Source organism: Hemiscyllium ocellatum, chromosome 21 (genome assembly GCF_020745735.1).
Source record: "Hemiscyllium ocellatum isolate sHemOce1 chromosome 21, sHemOce1.pat.X.cur, whole genome shotgun sequence".
NCBI classification, from domain to species: domain Eukaryota; kingdom Metazoa; phylum Chordata; class Chondrichthyes; order Orectolobiformes; family Hemiscylliidae; genus Hemiscyllium; species Hemiscyllium ocellatum.
Window position 1 is genome coordinate 58522788 of NC_083421.1, and position 15224 is coordinate 58538011.

The window sequence follows — 15224 nt, forward strand, 5'->3', positions numbered from 1 at the left end:
ACCGTCCTGCACCAGCTGAGGTTACCATGAAGGACTCTCCTTCTCAACCTCTCCCCTCGCCTGAGGCATGGTGACCCTCAGGTTAAACTACCACCTCCCCCGAATGAGAGAGCAGCCCAATGAGCTGCTAGGATTATGATCACTTACTTTAACCATGTCAAGGCCAAAGTAATGGGCTTAGTCTTTGTCTATTCTCTATCTGTAGGTGAGCTGTTGGGAATTATCTGCCAACCCACAGCAAAGTGCCATGGTGTTATAATGGGGAAAGGGCAGGAAGGTGGAGTTGCGAATGATTAGATCATATTGAATGGTGTGCAGACTTGATGGGCTGAATGGCCTACTTCCACTTCTATGGGCAAGGTGTGGCTCCAACACTGCCCCCACTGAATAAGGATGGTGGTGTTAATCTGATTCACACCCTTGATGTTCAGCCAATTGAGCTAACTGGCTAATTGGAGGAGGTGGGGGTTAAAGGACATCAATGTAACCTGATACTTTATGTTGAGCTGTTGTACCAACTGCTGGCCTGGTTTGATTCAAGTTCCAGGGTAGGAATTGGTGCAACGTTCTACATTCAGGTGAAGCCTGTGTTACCGATCTGGGGTATTACGAGGAGATGGGTTCAAATCCCACGGGGGCAGGTTGAGAATGTCAAAGCTGAGGAAAGTGAGAAGTTGATATCAGAAAACGTGACCAGGATGTTGTTCGATTGTCATGAGAAAATCCGCCAACCTTCCTTGGCGTATTTGTGAGGTGAGAACTTTAGCTCGTCTGAAATAGCCGAACAAGTTTGCATCCAGCCCAGTTCAGCATCGCCAACTTGGGATGGACAATAAACAATGCCCTATTTTTAATGATTTAATATCAAAGGGATGGGCATTTTTTTAAAAACCAATATTCATTCACAGGCCAATGAGATCACTGGCTGGGCCAGCATTTATTACCCATCCCTAATTGCCTAGGGGCCAGTTAAGAGTCAACCCCATTGCTATGGGTCTGGAGTCACATGTAGACCAGCCCAAGCAAGGATGGCAGTTTCCTTCCCTAGTGAACCAGATGGGATTTTCCGACAATGGGTTCGTGGTCATCATTAGATCCTTAACTCTGGATTTTTCTTGAATTCAAATTCCACCATTTGCCTATGGTGGATTCAAACCCAAGTCCCCGGGGCATTACCTGTGTCTCTGCATTAGCAGACTAGCAATAATACAGCTGGGCCATCACCTCCCCACAAATTGTCTCAGTGCAACCTATATGTCGGATAGGCCAATCTATTGAGAGTTCCTCATGTGTATTTTCTGTTGCCAGCTGGCAGGTTTCCTTGGGGTCCTGTGGTGTGTCAGCCTGCTGGCCTGCCTATTCAGTACTTACATCCACACTCCGATGTCAGTCAATCCTCTGCTCCTGTACGGATTCATGCTGCTGCTGCTTTTGAACCCGACCAAAACCTTCTACTACAAGTCCCGAGTTTGGTTATTGAAAGTCCTGGTAAGTGTATCTGTGGTGGGAAAGTGAAAGGCAGAACCTGCAATTTATATACTGCACTTCATGGCCTCAGATTGTAATCAATGACATCTTGCCAAAGTATATTCCTTGCTGCAGTGTAGGGGAAACATCACCTGTTTGGGAAGGAAGTATCCATTTACTTCGACTCTCAGCTGCATTATTGTGTTGGCAGCATTGCACCCAAGATATTCATAATCCCTTTGTGCTTTTGGAGAGGGCCAAGTGTTAAGGTTACACTCCCCGCTATCCCACTGGAGGGTGGGAAACCCCTGCCTACATCCACCATCGCTAGTACCCTCAGCAGCTGGTAGAGGGTTGGTAACCAGGTACCAAGGGGATGGCAGAGCAGCAGAGGACAGAATAGATGCCCCGCCATGATGTCATTAACAGAAGACTTCCAGTAATTAGCTGACTCATAAAGGGAAGGGGCAGTCAGAATTGGGAGCTTCAGTGTTCAGCTTTATCATCCTTGCTGCTTGTGGAGGGATCATATTGACTCCAAATGGGCAAATGCACCTAATATGAGATTTTAATTGTGACCATGCTATTTCCCTGCACCAACCCCATACACTTTAATATCAAGAAAACTATCAATCTCTCTCCTGAATGCACTCAGTGACCGAGCTGCCAGCAATGTACTTGGAAAATACACATTTATTATACGTTGCCAACGTTTCAAGGAGAATCAAAAATACGTTTGCTGTTCTGATCTGGAAGGCACTGCCGAAAGGGTGGTGAGACCAGATTCAACAGGAGTTTTTAATGGGGAGCTAGATAAATACTCGAAGGGGGAGTCATTGGGCTATGGAAATGGGACATCAGGCATTTGGAGGTGGGAGATGTGATGGATAAAGTCTTTTAAAAGCCAGCACAGGGAACTAAGGCTGAAGGGCCTGTTGCTGAGTCACAAGATTGCACAATTCAGCTGATCGGTGACAAGGTGAAAGGGCGGACTGCAGATGCTGGAGATCAGAGACAAGATGAGAGTGGTGCTGGAAAAGCACAGCAGGTCAGGCAGCATCCGAGGAGCAGGAAAAATCGACATTTTGGGCAGGTTGCCCTTCATCAGGAACTGATTTTCCTGCTCCTCGGATGCTGCCTGACTTGCTGTGCTTTTCCAGCACCATTCTAATCTTGTCTCTGATCGGTGACAGAGCCCAGACTTTAATCGTTGCCATGTCCAATTCCTTCCACACAGAGTCGCTCAGTAACAGCTCCATTCCATAAGGTCAGCTTCGCCGAGTTCTGGCTCGCAGACCAACTCAACAGCATGGGAATGGTCTTCCTGGATCTCTGGTCCTTGATCTGCTTCTACACCTTTGAAGTGAACTGGGAAAACAACCAGGGCCTCCTGAGCCCCCCAGCAGGTGAAACACAATTTTCCAAATAACAGCAAGCACCATCCATGTGGTAATTGTGCATAATGCAAGGGGTAACACCACCTGTCCTCACTGGAGATTTAAAACTTGTAGCTTTGGAAAAGACTTATGTGACTAATGGATTTCAGTCTGTACAGTTTTTCTCTGAGTGGACAAAACTGGTAGCTGAAGCCCATTCCTAATGTCCTCGAAAAGATGGTGGTGGGGAACTATCGTCTCCAGCCCTCGATAGGGATTGGTTCCCATTTTACTTCTGAATTTATGAGCCAATGGTAATATAATGAGCAGCTGATATAGGTCCAAGTCAAGGTGGGGTGTGAATTTGGACGTCGGGCCTCCATGGTCTGAGTACGCATTAGAAGGTCCAGTTCCCAGCACCAGCACATGGTGGTGTGGGGATTGGAGACCGAGTCTGGTAGGAGCACTCATCAAGCAGAACACTATGCCCTGATAAGATTTGAGTGCTGCCACAGCTGCTGCTATCCAGGGGGATGGAGAAAGTGCCTCCATTGAGGGTCTCAACCTGAGCCTTTTCCACAATGGAGAGGCTGTGATTGGCTGCGAATGAGCCAGATACATGACTTCTATCCCACCATTGCAACCACAGTGTTGGTGTGGCTGATTTGATTTGTTTTACTTGTTTATTTATTGATCGGAGAGCAGTTAAATGTCAACCACGTTACTGCATCTCTAGATTCACAGCATGCCCATTTCTTTCCCAAAAGTGCATTAGTGAAGCAGATGGGTTTTTCCCCTGGCAGTGGTCATGGTCATCATTAGATTCTTACTTCCAAATATTTTATTGAGTTCAAATTCAAACTCACACTGAACACAGGTCTCCAAAATAGTACCAAGGGCTATGGATTTAAGAGTCAAGTGATTATCTCACTTCTGTCCTAATTATGGTAGGGTCTCCAGAATAGTAGCCCTGTTGAAGATTGGGGTAAAAATGATTGGGTCTCCTCCTGTTGGAAATGGTCATTTTTCTGGCAGTTATGGGGCACAAAGATCATCCATTACTGAAGGTTGGCTGATGGTTTCAAGATCAGATGCTGGGAGACACTGAGGACTGAGGTTTTTTGGGGAGATTTAGAATCCCAAAATCAGGGCGAGATGTGAGACCAAAACCCTATGTCAAAACAGTGTCGTAATTACCTGGAATTATCTTGTCATTATCTCTATGCCTATAAATTCTGTGCCTGTTCACTTCCCTCCACCTTACCCTGATGAAGGAGCAGCGCTCCGAAAGCTTGTGATTTCAAATAAACTCATTGGACTACAACCTGGTGTCATGTGACTACTGACCTTGTCCTCTCCAATCCAACATTGACACCTCCACATTATTAAGTTCAAGGCCGATCTGTTTGTGGTCCTAATATTACACTCCTGCCTGCACCCTCGTAACTCTGTTGTTAATCAAAATCTGTCTAACTCGGCATTTCATTTAAAAGGCATTTGGATGGGTATATGAATAGGAAGGGTTTGGAGGGATACGGGCCAGGTGCTGGCAGGTGGGACTAGATTGGGTTGGGATGTCTGGTCGGCATGGACAAGTGGGACCGAAGGGTCTGTTTCTGTGCTGTACATCCCTATGACCCTAAATACATCCGACATTGGAGCAGTCTCGATCTCTGCGGTCGGAAATTGTGAGGATTCACAACTGTTTTGAATGAAGATATTTGTCCTCATCTCAGCCCCTTATCCAGTGACTGTGTCTTAGGTTCCTCAACCTCAGAAAGTTCACACAATTAATCATGAAGCAACAACCATTATGAAAGGCCACTCCATCAACTTCTAATCATCGCACATGAGCTTTGAATATTTTCCTCATTAATAGAATGTACCAGGTCTTTGAATTTTTCTTACAAATACTCTTTGACATTCAGCTCATTTTATTGTAACATTCTGCCTTCTGTCTGCCACAGAAAAGTTTGGGGGTAATGGTTACTCCTATGGAGTGGCGTGTATCATCCAGTGTATCCCACCATGGATCCGATTTGCTCAGTGTCTCCGTCGGTACAGGGACAGCAGGGATGCATTCCCACATTTAGCAAACGCTGGAAAATATTCCACGGTTTTCATCATGGTCACCTTTGCAGCTCTCTACACAACTGAGAAAGGCAAGTTACATCTTGAATCTACTTCCCCAGATTGGCCAGTAACAGGGAAGGCTTCCTGTTGCACTATATCAGAGGTTTGCTGATGGGATTAATAATCAGGTAATCAGAGAGGGTGTCAGTCAACTCTGCAATCACACAACTCATGCAAAGTTTTGTTCACAAGTCTGTAAGGCATAGCAGGAGAAGTAGGCCATTCAGCCCATCGAGTCTGCTCCAACATTCAGTGAGATCATAGCTGATCTGATAATCCCCAACTGTACATTTGTGCCTTTTGCCCATAGCCTCGATTCTCTCATTGATTTAAAAACAAAATCTCCCTGAGCCTTGAGTCCACTCAATGACTCAGCCTCTGGAAACCTCTGTGGTAAACACAGGTTCACTAACCTTGGACAGAAAAAAATCCTCCCCATCTCTGCCTTAAACAGGTGACCCTTTACTCCGACACCAGAGTTTTTGCATCTAATTCTTAAAGCTGAAACCACTCGCATATGCTTGTCAAATTGACAATGTTGTCTAAATCGTCCATGTCCTGCAGCTGAGCTCAGTGCAGCATAGCTGTCTCATTGCTGAGGCCAGGTTCTGATTGATGTCAGTGGACTCTACTGAGAGGGAAGCCGATATGGAATCAAATAATCCACAGTTTACTGGAGTGGAATGTTTGTAGCATTGAACAAATAGGGCATTTCCTCACTGTCTCCTGTTTCTCATTAGTAAACCGTTTCACAAAAGGTGGGCCTGGGACTGAGGTTAATATGCACAAAAGCACTGAATGGCTTCGAATGGAGAAGCACTCGACAGAAATTTCAAAACTTGCGCATCCCGACTTTCAATCACGCCTATACCTTCACTGTTATGGAGTTGCCTCCCTCAATCACTTCCTCTAAATCTCTTTTTTTTTCTCTCTCTCTCTCTCTCTCTCTCTCTCTCTCTCTCTCTCTTTTACAATACACCTTCAAACCTACCCAACTGTCGGTCACCCTGCATGTAAGTCTGTATGCCTCTCACTGTCTGTGTGGAGTTTGCACATTCTCCCCGTGTATGCATGAATTTCCTCTGGGTGCTCTGGTTTCCTTCCATAGTCCAAAGATGTGCAGGTCAGGTGGATTGGCCATGCTAAATTACCCCATAGTGTCCATGTGCAGGCTGGGTGGTTAGCCTTGGGAAATGAGAGGTTACAAGGATAGGGAAGGGGCCTGGGTTTGAGTGGGATGTTCTTTGGGAGAGTCATTGCAGACTCAAGGGGCTGAATGGCCTCTTTTCTCACTGTAGGGGTTTTACAATGTGCTCTTTCTCTCTCCCTCTCATTGCCTCAGAACGTCCCCAGCTGACGATCGGTGTGAAGGTTTATTTTTATCTGTGGGCCGTGACTACCTGCGTCAGTACCATTTTCACTATCGGCTGGGACCTGCGAATGGACTGGGGCCTGTTAGACAAAAACACCAAGGAAAACAAATACCTGAGGGAGGAGACAGTATATCAAAATAAAGTAAGTGCATGTCTTAACTTAAAGTACATTCGCAATAATCAAGTAACTGTGCAGCCCTTTGAGAACGCTGAAGGTTAAATCTTGTGGAACCTTCGTGACTGTGTGGAGTTTGCACATTCTCCCTGTGTCTGCGTGGGTTTCCTCCGGGTGCTCCGGTTTCCTCCCACAGTCCAAAGATGTGCGGGTCAGGTGAATTGGCCATGCTAAATTGCCCGTAGTGTTAGGTAAGGGGTATGGGTGGGTTGCGCTTCGGCGGGTCGGTGTGGACTTGTTGGGCCGAAGGACCTGTTTCCACACTGTAAGTAATCTAATCTAAAAGTAATCTAATCTAATCTTCCTGCATCTATAACATATTAAATATTTCACATCAGGCACACCATCAGACTACAAAACCTTATTCAGTATGTTGTATTTTTACCACCATTTCAGCTTATTCCATCATAAGTTCATCTGCCTGTCATTTACAATGCAAATAGCCTATGTAAACATGTTTGTAGTTGCAAACAATTGCCATTGGAGAGATTGGAGCCACAGGTTTTTGCGTCTGTCAGTTCCTCAATTGGCATTGCAGAGAAACCATTGGTTTCTGCTCAGTAGCAGCAGTGTGTACCATCTACAAGATTCACTACAGAAGTTCACCAAAGTTACTCAGACAGCACCTTCCAACCCCACAACCACTTCCATCTGGAAGGACAAGGACAGCAGATACATGGGAACACCACCATCTGAAGGTTCCCCTCCAGGCCACTCACCATTCTGACTTGGAAATACCTTGCCATTCCTTCATGTCACTGGGTCAAAATCCTGGAACTCCCTCCCTAACTTCCAGCACGTGGAGTGTAGCGGGTCAAAAAGGCACCTCCCATGGTAAGGGAACAGCAAGGTATTTCCAAGTCCGATGGTGAGTGACCTGGAGGGGAACTTTCAGATGATGGTGTTCCCATGGATCTGCTGTCGTTGGATTGTTTTCACTTGAGCATCAGAGACTGAGTGATGACCTTTATATAAAATTGTGAGAGGCATGGTTAAGGGGTATAGTCCGAGTCTTTATTCCCAGGGTGGAAATGTTAAATACCAGGGAACGCAGGGTGAGAGGGGGAATATTTAAAGGAGATGTGTGAGGCAGATTTTTTGACACAGAGGGTGGTAGGTCCCTGGAACATTCTGCCAGGAGAGGAGGTCAAAACAGATCCGATAAAGCAACGTGTAAGAGGCATTTAGTCAGCCACATGAACAGGCAGCAGACCAGGGATACAGACCAGGCACAAGCAGATGGGATTAGTTTAGAGTGGCATCATGGTCAGCACAGACATTATTTAAATACCATAGATATAAGGGCAGGCAATGTGAGTGTAAAATGGAGGCTGCCCTGTGTTACTCTCTTAATGCTACTTCACTTGAAGACCCAGCCCATGTCTTGCCCTGGGAAGTTATACAGTAATATGCAAAGGAAACAGACCCTTCGGTCCAGCTCATCCGTACTGACCAGCCATCCCAATCGGACCTAGTCCCATTTACCATCATTTGGCCCATATCCCTCTAAACCCTTCCTATTCATATACCAATCCAGCTACATTTGCAATGTTGTAATTATACCAGCCTCCTCCACTCCTTATGGCAGTTCATTCCATACACACACCACCCTGCACATGACCCCTCTGATCCTTTTTAAATCTTTCCCCTCTCACCTTAAACCTATTCCCCCTAGCTTTAGACTCCCCTACCCTGGGGTAAAAAAAACCTTTACAATTCCTCTTATCCATGTCCCTTCTGATTTTATAAATTTATGTAAGGTCACCCCTCCGCCTCTGATGCTCCAGGGAAATTAGCCCCAGCCTATTCAGCCTCTCCCCATAGCTCAAACCCTCCAACCCTCCTTGTAAATCTTTTCTGCTCCCTCTCAAATTTAACAGTTGACTGATAGAGTTGACAAATGTTCATTCTTTCAGGTTTTAGAATTAGATTCGATTCCCTACAGTGTGGAAACAGGCCTTTTGGCCCAACAAGTCCACACCGACCCTCCAAAGAGTAACCCCACCCAGATCCTTTTCATTCTGACTAATGTACCTAACACCTATGGGCAATTTAGCATGATCAATTCACCTGACCTGCACATCTTTGGATTGTGAGAGGAAACCGGAGCACCCGGAGGAATGTTTAGGTTCACTTTGTGGTTGTCTTTGAGAGCAATGGTAGCCCCAAACCCAGTGTCTTCCTGCTCATTTCTTCAGGTGGGTGGCACAGTTCCATCAAGAGAGCAACCCACATGTTTACCGAGGGAGTGGTTACAACATGGAGGTCACGACCATGTGATAGAAAGTGAAGCAAATGGCATTGAGCTTTAAGTTCGCTAATGGGACGTGGGTGCCACTGATAGGGTGAAGTCACCTGACAAAGGAGCAGTGTTCCAAAAGCTTTTTGTGGTTTCAAATAAACCTGTTTGACCATAACCTGGTGTCGAGTGACTTCTGACTTTGTTACTGGTAACGCCAGCACTTATTACCCAGCCCTAATGGTGGTGAGGCAATTTCTTAACAACTGAATGTCATGGTTAAGCCTTTTCAGAGAACAGTCTACCACTTTCGGGTGGAGCTGGAGATATATGTAGGCCAGATCCGATAAGGATAATAGATTTTCTTCCCTAAAGGATATAGATGAATTTTTAGACGTCATTTCATGGTCTCCATCATCTTTGTTTCCAGAATGTTTAATTTAAGTTCCCCAGCTGGATTTGAGCTCAGTCCAGGCCTGTGGATTGCCAATGTGGTGGCACAACCACGATGCCACCAAACCAGGCCAGCAGATGCGGATGACAGGAACAACATGATGAGACATGGTTCTCATGGGAGCACAGGCACCAGCATGGGGCTGAATGGCCTGTGCTGCCATGAACACAATGCAGAAAGATTGACATTCTGGCGGGGAGGGGGGAAGGGGGATATCAAATGGGCACACGTTTTTTTAACCCCTGCTGTTACCTCTCATTTCCTCACTGAGAATAGCTTCTGACTCAAGCTCTGTCTACCCTGCAGGTCTACTATTACTGTGCCATGGTTCAGGATGTGATACTGCGCGTCGCCTGGGCCCTCAATATCTTGTTTGTTCAGAATAAGAATTCGGTTATGGCAGAAATCATCTCAACCACCTTGGCTCCTCTGGAGGTCTTCAGGTGAGAGACAGGATCGAGGAGGCCCCACTGACTTGTTTTGTTTCCCACGGGAAGAGACCTGGGAGAGGTTCCCAGGGTCGTTGTGCAGGGCAGTGTCAAGTGGGAGAGGATGGAAGGGTATTGACATTATAATGAAAAGGCCACATCAAACCTGGGTTCTGAAAGGGCTGAGGGTGGTCTTAAAGTCAATGAAGGGAATTAGGGTGAGGAGTAGGAGATTGTACATGACCTCAGCATGGAGCTGGTACAGGAGGACAGCAAGGTGTAGTTGGGTTCGGCTTATATCATCCATGATTCAATGGCAATACCTTCACCTCTGAGTCAAAATGTCACAAGTTCAAAATTTTCAGAAACTATTGGCCAAATTTCTAGGCTGCTGTTGCAGTGCAGCCCCGAGGGAGCACCACACCAAGGCTCCAGTGCAGCCCCGAGGGAGCCCCACACTGCTGCTCCAGTGCAGCCCCGAGGGAGCACCACACTGCTGCTCCAGTGCAGCCCCGAGGGAGCACCACACTGCTGCTCCAGTGCAGCCCCGAGGGAGCCCCATACTGAGGCTCCAGTGCAGCCCCGAGGGAGCACCATACTGAGGCTCCAGTGCAGCCCTGAGGGAGCACCACACTGATGCTCCAGTGCAACCCTGAGGGAGCCCCATACTGAGGCTCCAGTGCAGTCCTGAGGGAGCACCACACTGAGGCTCCAGTGCAGCCCTGAAGGAGCACTGTACACTGCTCCAATGCAGTCCTGAGGCTGCACTGCAGCACTATGCTGTTGAGAGAGGCAATGGGCAATTGCACCAGCTCTCTGTTTTACCTCAACACAGAGTTTCATGCAACTGCTGTCATCCACTGAGTGAGGAGAGGGATCCAGTAAACTCAGCCTGAAGGGGGAGTGCACAAAACCACCACCAGAGGGCAGATTGACAGTTTATACAAAAGAAATTAAAATCCTGCAGATCCTGGAAATCTGAAATGAAAGTCCAAAATCACTCTTCCTTGGAGCAATTTAATGACATGAATGGCCTCGGGCATAATTGACAAGGGAATGGATTCAATGATCTCCGCTCTGACTGGGAATAATGGTGGTACATTAGCAGGCTCAAAAGATCGGATGGATTACTATCCTTATTGTCCTCTATTAAGTAAATAGCAATGATGTGGAGGGAAGGGGCAAGAACTTTGGAGTACCTCAGCTTCTTTCAATGCAGATATTTAACTTCATTGTGGCTCACATGCCCTGCAGCAGTGTTTTGCACTGATCTTGAGTTTTGTCCGATATTATGTCTCTGTATCCACAGGCGTTTTGTCTGGAACTTTTTCCGACTGGAGAATGAGCACCTCAACAACTGCGGAGAGTTCCGGGCGGTCAGGGATATCTCCATCCTGCCCGCGACTGGGGTCAACCAAGCGGCTCTGCTGCTGCTGATGGACCAGCAGGAAGGGGTCAGGAACCGAGGAAAGGTCAAGGGGGCAAAGCGGAAAACCAACTTCTCCTTCAGGCGGTCAAGGTCAGTTTTCAGAACGGGCCGAAGCAACGCCCAGGGACGTTATCAAACTGAGTAAGTGGATCCCAGGACAGGGAGCCAAAAGTTTGATCATAACCATACGAACATCTTAAAGGATGGGCACAGTTGGCAGCATAGCTGCCAGTGTTTGGGGGGCAGTGGTTAAAATTGGATTCTCAAGAGGCCTCAGATAATAATACACCAATATGAGGGCAGCATGGTGGCTCAGTGGTTAGCACTGCTGCCTCACAGGGACCCAGGTTCGATTCCAGCCTCGGGCGATTATCTGGATGGAGTCCGCACATTCTCCCTGTGTCTGATTGGGCTTCCTCCCACTGTCCAAAGATGCGCAGGTTAGAGTGGTTTGGCCATAGCTAAGATTGGAGTGGTGCTGGAAATGCACAGCAGGTCAGGCAGCATCCGAGAAGCAGGAAAATCGACGTTTCAGGCAAAAGCTCTTCATCAGGCTTTCTGATGAAGGGCTTTTGCCCAGAACGTTGATCTTCCTGCTCCTCGGATGCTGCCTGACCTGCTGTGCTTTTCCAACACCATTCCAACCTTGACTCTAATCTCCAGCATCTGCAGTACCCACCTCCGCCGAGGTGAAATTCCCCATAGTGTCCAGAGATGTGCAGGCTAGGTGGGTTAGCTGTGGGAAATGCAGGGTTACAAGGATTGGATGGGATGCCCTTTAGAGGGTCAGTGTGGAGTCAATGGGCTGAATGGCCTGCTTTCACAGTGTAGGGATTCTATGGCAAAGAGAGAGACAGTCACGATGTTCTTCTTGAGAAAGTGGGAACAAACAGATGTTTTATTTTTATATAAGATCCATAAAATGATTATTGGGTTCGGTGTTGCCTTGTAACAGAGTGTTCAGCCTGCTTCCTAGTGTGTACTGGAATCTTCACAAACAAGTTCATCGAGAACTGTGTACATGGCTAAGAGATAAGTGGGAGGGAACGTTTGTAGTGCAGTGGTAGCCTGGGTTCGAGTCTGCTCCAGAGCGGTGTTATAACAATCTAATTTGAAAATACCGAGAGAGAAGGGAGGAACATCTGCCCCCGGTCCCCTTCCCTATTAGCAATTCCTGGAGCCAATGGAGAACAGGATAATGACCCACTGCAGTAAGTGCATCTCCCCCACCCCTTCCATTCCAACACTCTTTGTGGCGGCATGGTGGCACAGTGGTTAGCACTGCTGCCTCACAGCGCCAGGGACCTGGGTTCAATTCCTGCCTCAGGCGACTGACTGTGTGGAGTTTGCACGTTCTCCCCGTGTCTGCGGGGGTTTCCTCCGGGTGCTCCGGTTTCTTCCCACGGTCCAAAGATGTGCAGGTCAGGTGAATTGGCCATGCTAAATTGCCCGTAGTGTTAGGTAAGGCGTATATGTAGGGGTATGGGTCGGTTACGCTTTGACGGGTCAGTGTGGACTTGTTGGGCCGAAGGGCCTGTTTCCACACTGTAAGTAATCTAATCTAATCTTGTGATTAAATTCGCCAAAGACAACCATGGGCATCAAAACTCAGATCAAATCCTATCTTCATTCCGTGCCAGGAGCAGAGGTGAAGGGATTTGAAATTTCGAGTAAACGGATGTATTGGCAAACTGAGAGTCTACTGATTTCCAGGGTTTTGTTTGTGGTCTGTAGATGGTGTTGCTGCTCTTTGTAAATTGCCTATCGAGTGTTAGAATTGTAACACAGCATCACCTGGTGCCAGAAAGCCAGATTGCAACCTTCCACAATTTGCATTTTGGAAATTCAAGGGGGGTAAATTGAAATACTGCAGTAAATCCACACACACAACATTCATCTGGCTAATGCTTTTGTATCAATATTTTAAAGCATCTTCTCCGTTTTTCCTAAAGTTTGCTTTTACTGAACAACCCCAGTCGTAGTTGCAACCATTCCCCACCATCCCCATCTAAATTAGAATGCTTACATGATTAACGTTAAATGTTCAGTCTGTTACAATCAACACTTTCAAGTGGGATTTGAATAAGTGCCCAAGGAGAGGGCTGCAGGATACAGAGAAAGCGCAGGGATGGGAAACAAGCCAAATTGCTCTGACAATGAGCTGGCACAGGTGACAAGGGCCAAATAGCCTCCTGTGCTGTAAACTAAGATTCTGAAGCAGATGTTTAATGTCCTATGCTTCCAGCAGGTGCCCCCATGTGAACAGCCAAGTCTTTCTGCAGTACACAAAAACTGCTCCAGCTAGGGAGCTAAATAAACAAGCACAATCTCAAAGGCAATCACTCCTGAATTGCTATGCTACTAAAGAAAAGTTACAATACAGAAGGAGGCCATTCAGCCCATCGTGCGTGCGCAAGCTGAATAAACAAGCCCACTTTTCCAGCCCCATGAACTGCGCACTCGCAATTTCCAGCCCTTCGGATCTAGCTTCCTTGTAAATGAGTTGAGGGTTCCTGCCTCTCCCATCAAACTGGGCAGTGAGTTCCAGACACCACCAGACTCCACAAAAACATTTTGAAGGTGATTTCTCTCCATGTGTCTTCTGATGCTTCTATCAATTGCGCCTAATTGTGACCTCTCCAATAAGGGAAACTGGTCTTCCCTGTCTCCACTCCATCCAAATATCACAATATTTTGTAAACCTCAATTCAGCTTCCTCTGTTTTGAGGAATACATCCTGAGCCTATCCAATCAATTTTCCACCATTCTTGTAAATCGCTGTACTCCCTCTCAACTAATTTTGTCCTTCCTTTAATGTGATGACCAGAATTGTGAGCAAACGTCCAGCTGTGGCCCTAACCAGTGTCGTTTATATTCCCCCCAGCACATCCCTATTCTTGAACTCAGTACCTCACCCAATGAAGGAAACCTTTCCCACCCTATCTCCCTGTCCTGCCACCTTCAGAGGTCTGTGGGCATGCATTGCAAAGTCTCTCACCCCCCCCCCTACTCCTCTTAATACCCTCCTGTTTATTGTGCAGTCTCTTGTTTTGTTTGCCCTCTCCAAATGCACATGACTTGACCCATGAGCCGATTAAGTCAATAAGAACTGTTCAGCTGAAGGGTTGTTGTGGGAGAAATCGATTTCAATCCATGGGCCACTGGGGTAAACAGGAGCAGTAGTGTGTCAAGATCAAGATACGCTCGAGGTTAAAATGAAAAGGAATATTGTCACTCAGAGGGTAATACATTTTTGGAAATCTAGAGAGCTATGGAGGCTTGGTCTTTGAGTATGTTCAAGCCAGAGGTCAAAAGATTTCCAGGTATTAAAAATATCATGGGATATTGGGATAGTACAAAGAGATGGCAGAGCTGCCAAGATCCGGTAGGAATAGCAGGATCAGGCTCAGGGGCTGAGTGGCCTATTCCTACTTCCTGTGTTCTTTGGATTACCCCGGGTAAGAGATTGGAGAATTAAATTCCTAAATCATTCTACCTCAAGCATTCACTCCCTTCATTTATTGACACACTGGGCAGCTGCACGTACCTCTTCTAAGATACACTGCAGCAACTGACGAAGGCTCCTTCGACAGCACATTTCAAACGTACCACCTCTACCCATTTGAGGTACCAGGACAGCAAATACACAGGATCCCAAACCCTGTTTTCTCTTCCAATACACACTCACTCCATCCTGACTTGGAGATATATCACTGTTCCTTCACTGACATTGGGTCAAACCCCTGAAACATCCTTCCTACTAGCACCGAGGGTATTCCGAAATCCCAGGAAAGAATGAATCACAAAAACAATTGTTTTCTTTTTCCCTCCCAGAGCCAAGAACTTGGAAACGAAGGTAGACGTTGAAGAGTCAGAGGGTGATGGTATGAAGAGCTGAACACTGGCTCCTTTTAAGAGCCGAAAGTAAACATGGTGTGGATTCATACACTCCAAGGCTGATCCAGCCAAAGTGAGAACTTTTCAAATGATGTAAAGGCTCTGAAGCCAGCGACTTCAGAAAACTTTCGGACTTTGGTAAAACAAAGTACATTTTTTTCAAAAAAAAAGGTAGTTCTTTTCAAATGTTCCTGCATTTGCAAAAGGTTTTCTTGCTTTCTGTTGGTCTTCCTGGTTCAAATGTCTGCTCCCA

General features: G+C 46.6%; 1 protein-coding gene across 1 annotated transcript in view; it reads left to right on the forward strand.

The window, feature by feature from the left end:
* The window catches only part of LOC132825766 (xenotropic and polytropic retrovirus receptor 1 homolog), a 113218-nt gene extending 98246 nt beyond the window's left edge, over nt 1-14972 (forward strand). Inside the window, exons 9-15 of the mRNA XM_060841229.1 lie at nt 1309-1488; nt 2705-2873; nt 4811-5043; nt 6348-6491; nt 9524-9660; nt 10955-11164; nt 14909-14972. Of these exons, the coding sequence (XP_060697212.1) occupies nt 1309-1488; nt 2705-2873; nt 4811-5043; nt 6348-6491; nt 9524-9660; nt 10955-11164; nt 14909-14972 (1137 nt within the window). The remainder of the gene's footprint in view (nt 1-1308; nt 1489-2704; nt 2874-4810; nt 5044-6347; nt 6492-9523; nt 9661-10954; nt 11165-14908) is intronic.
* Nucleotides 14973-15224: the final 252 nt, after the last annotated feature.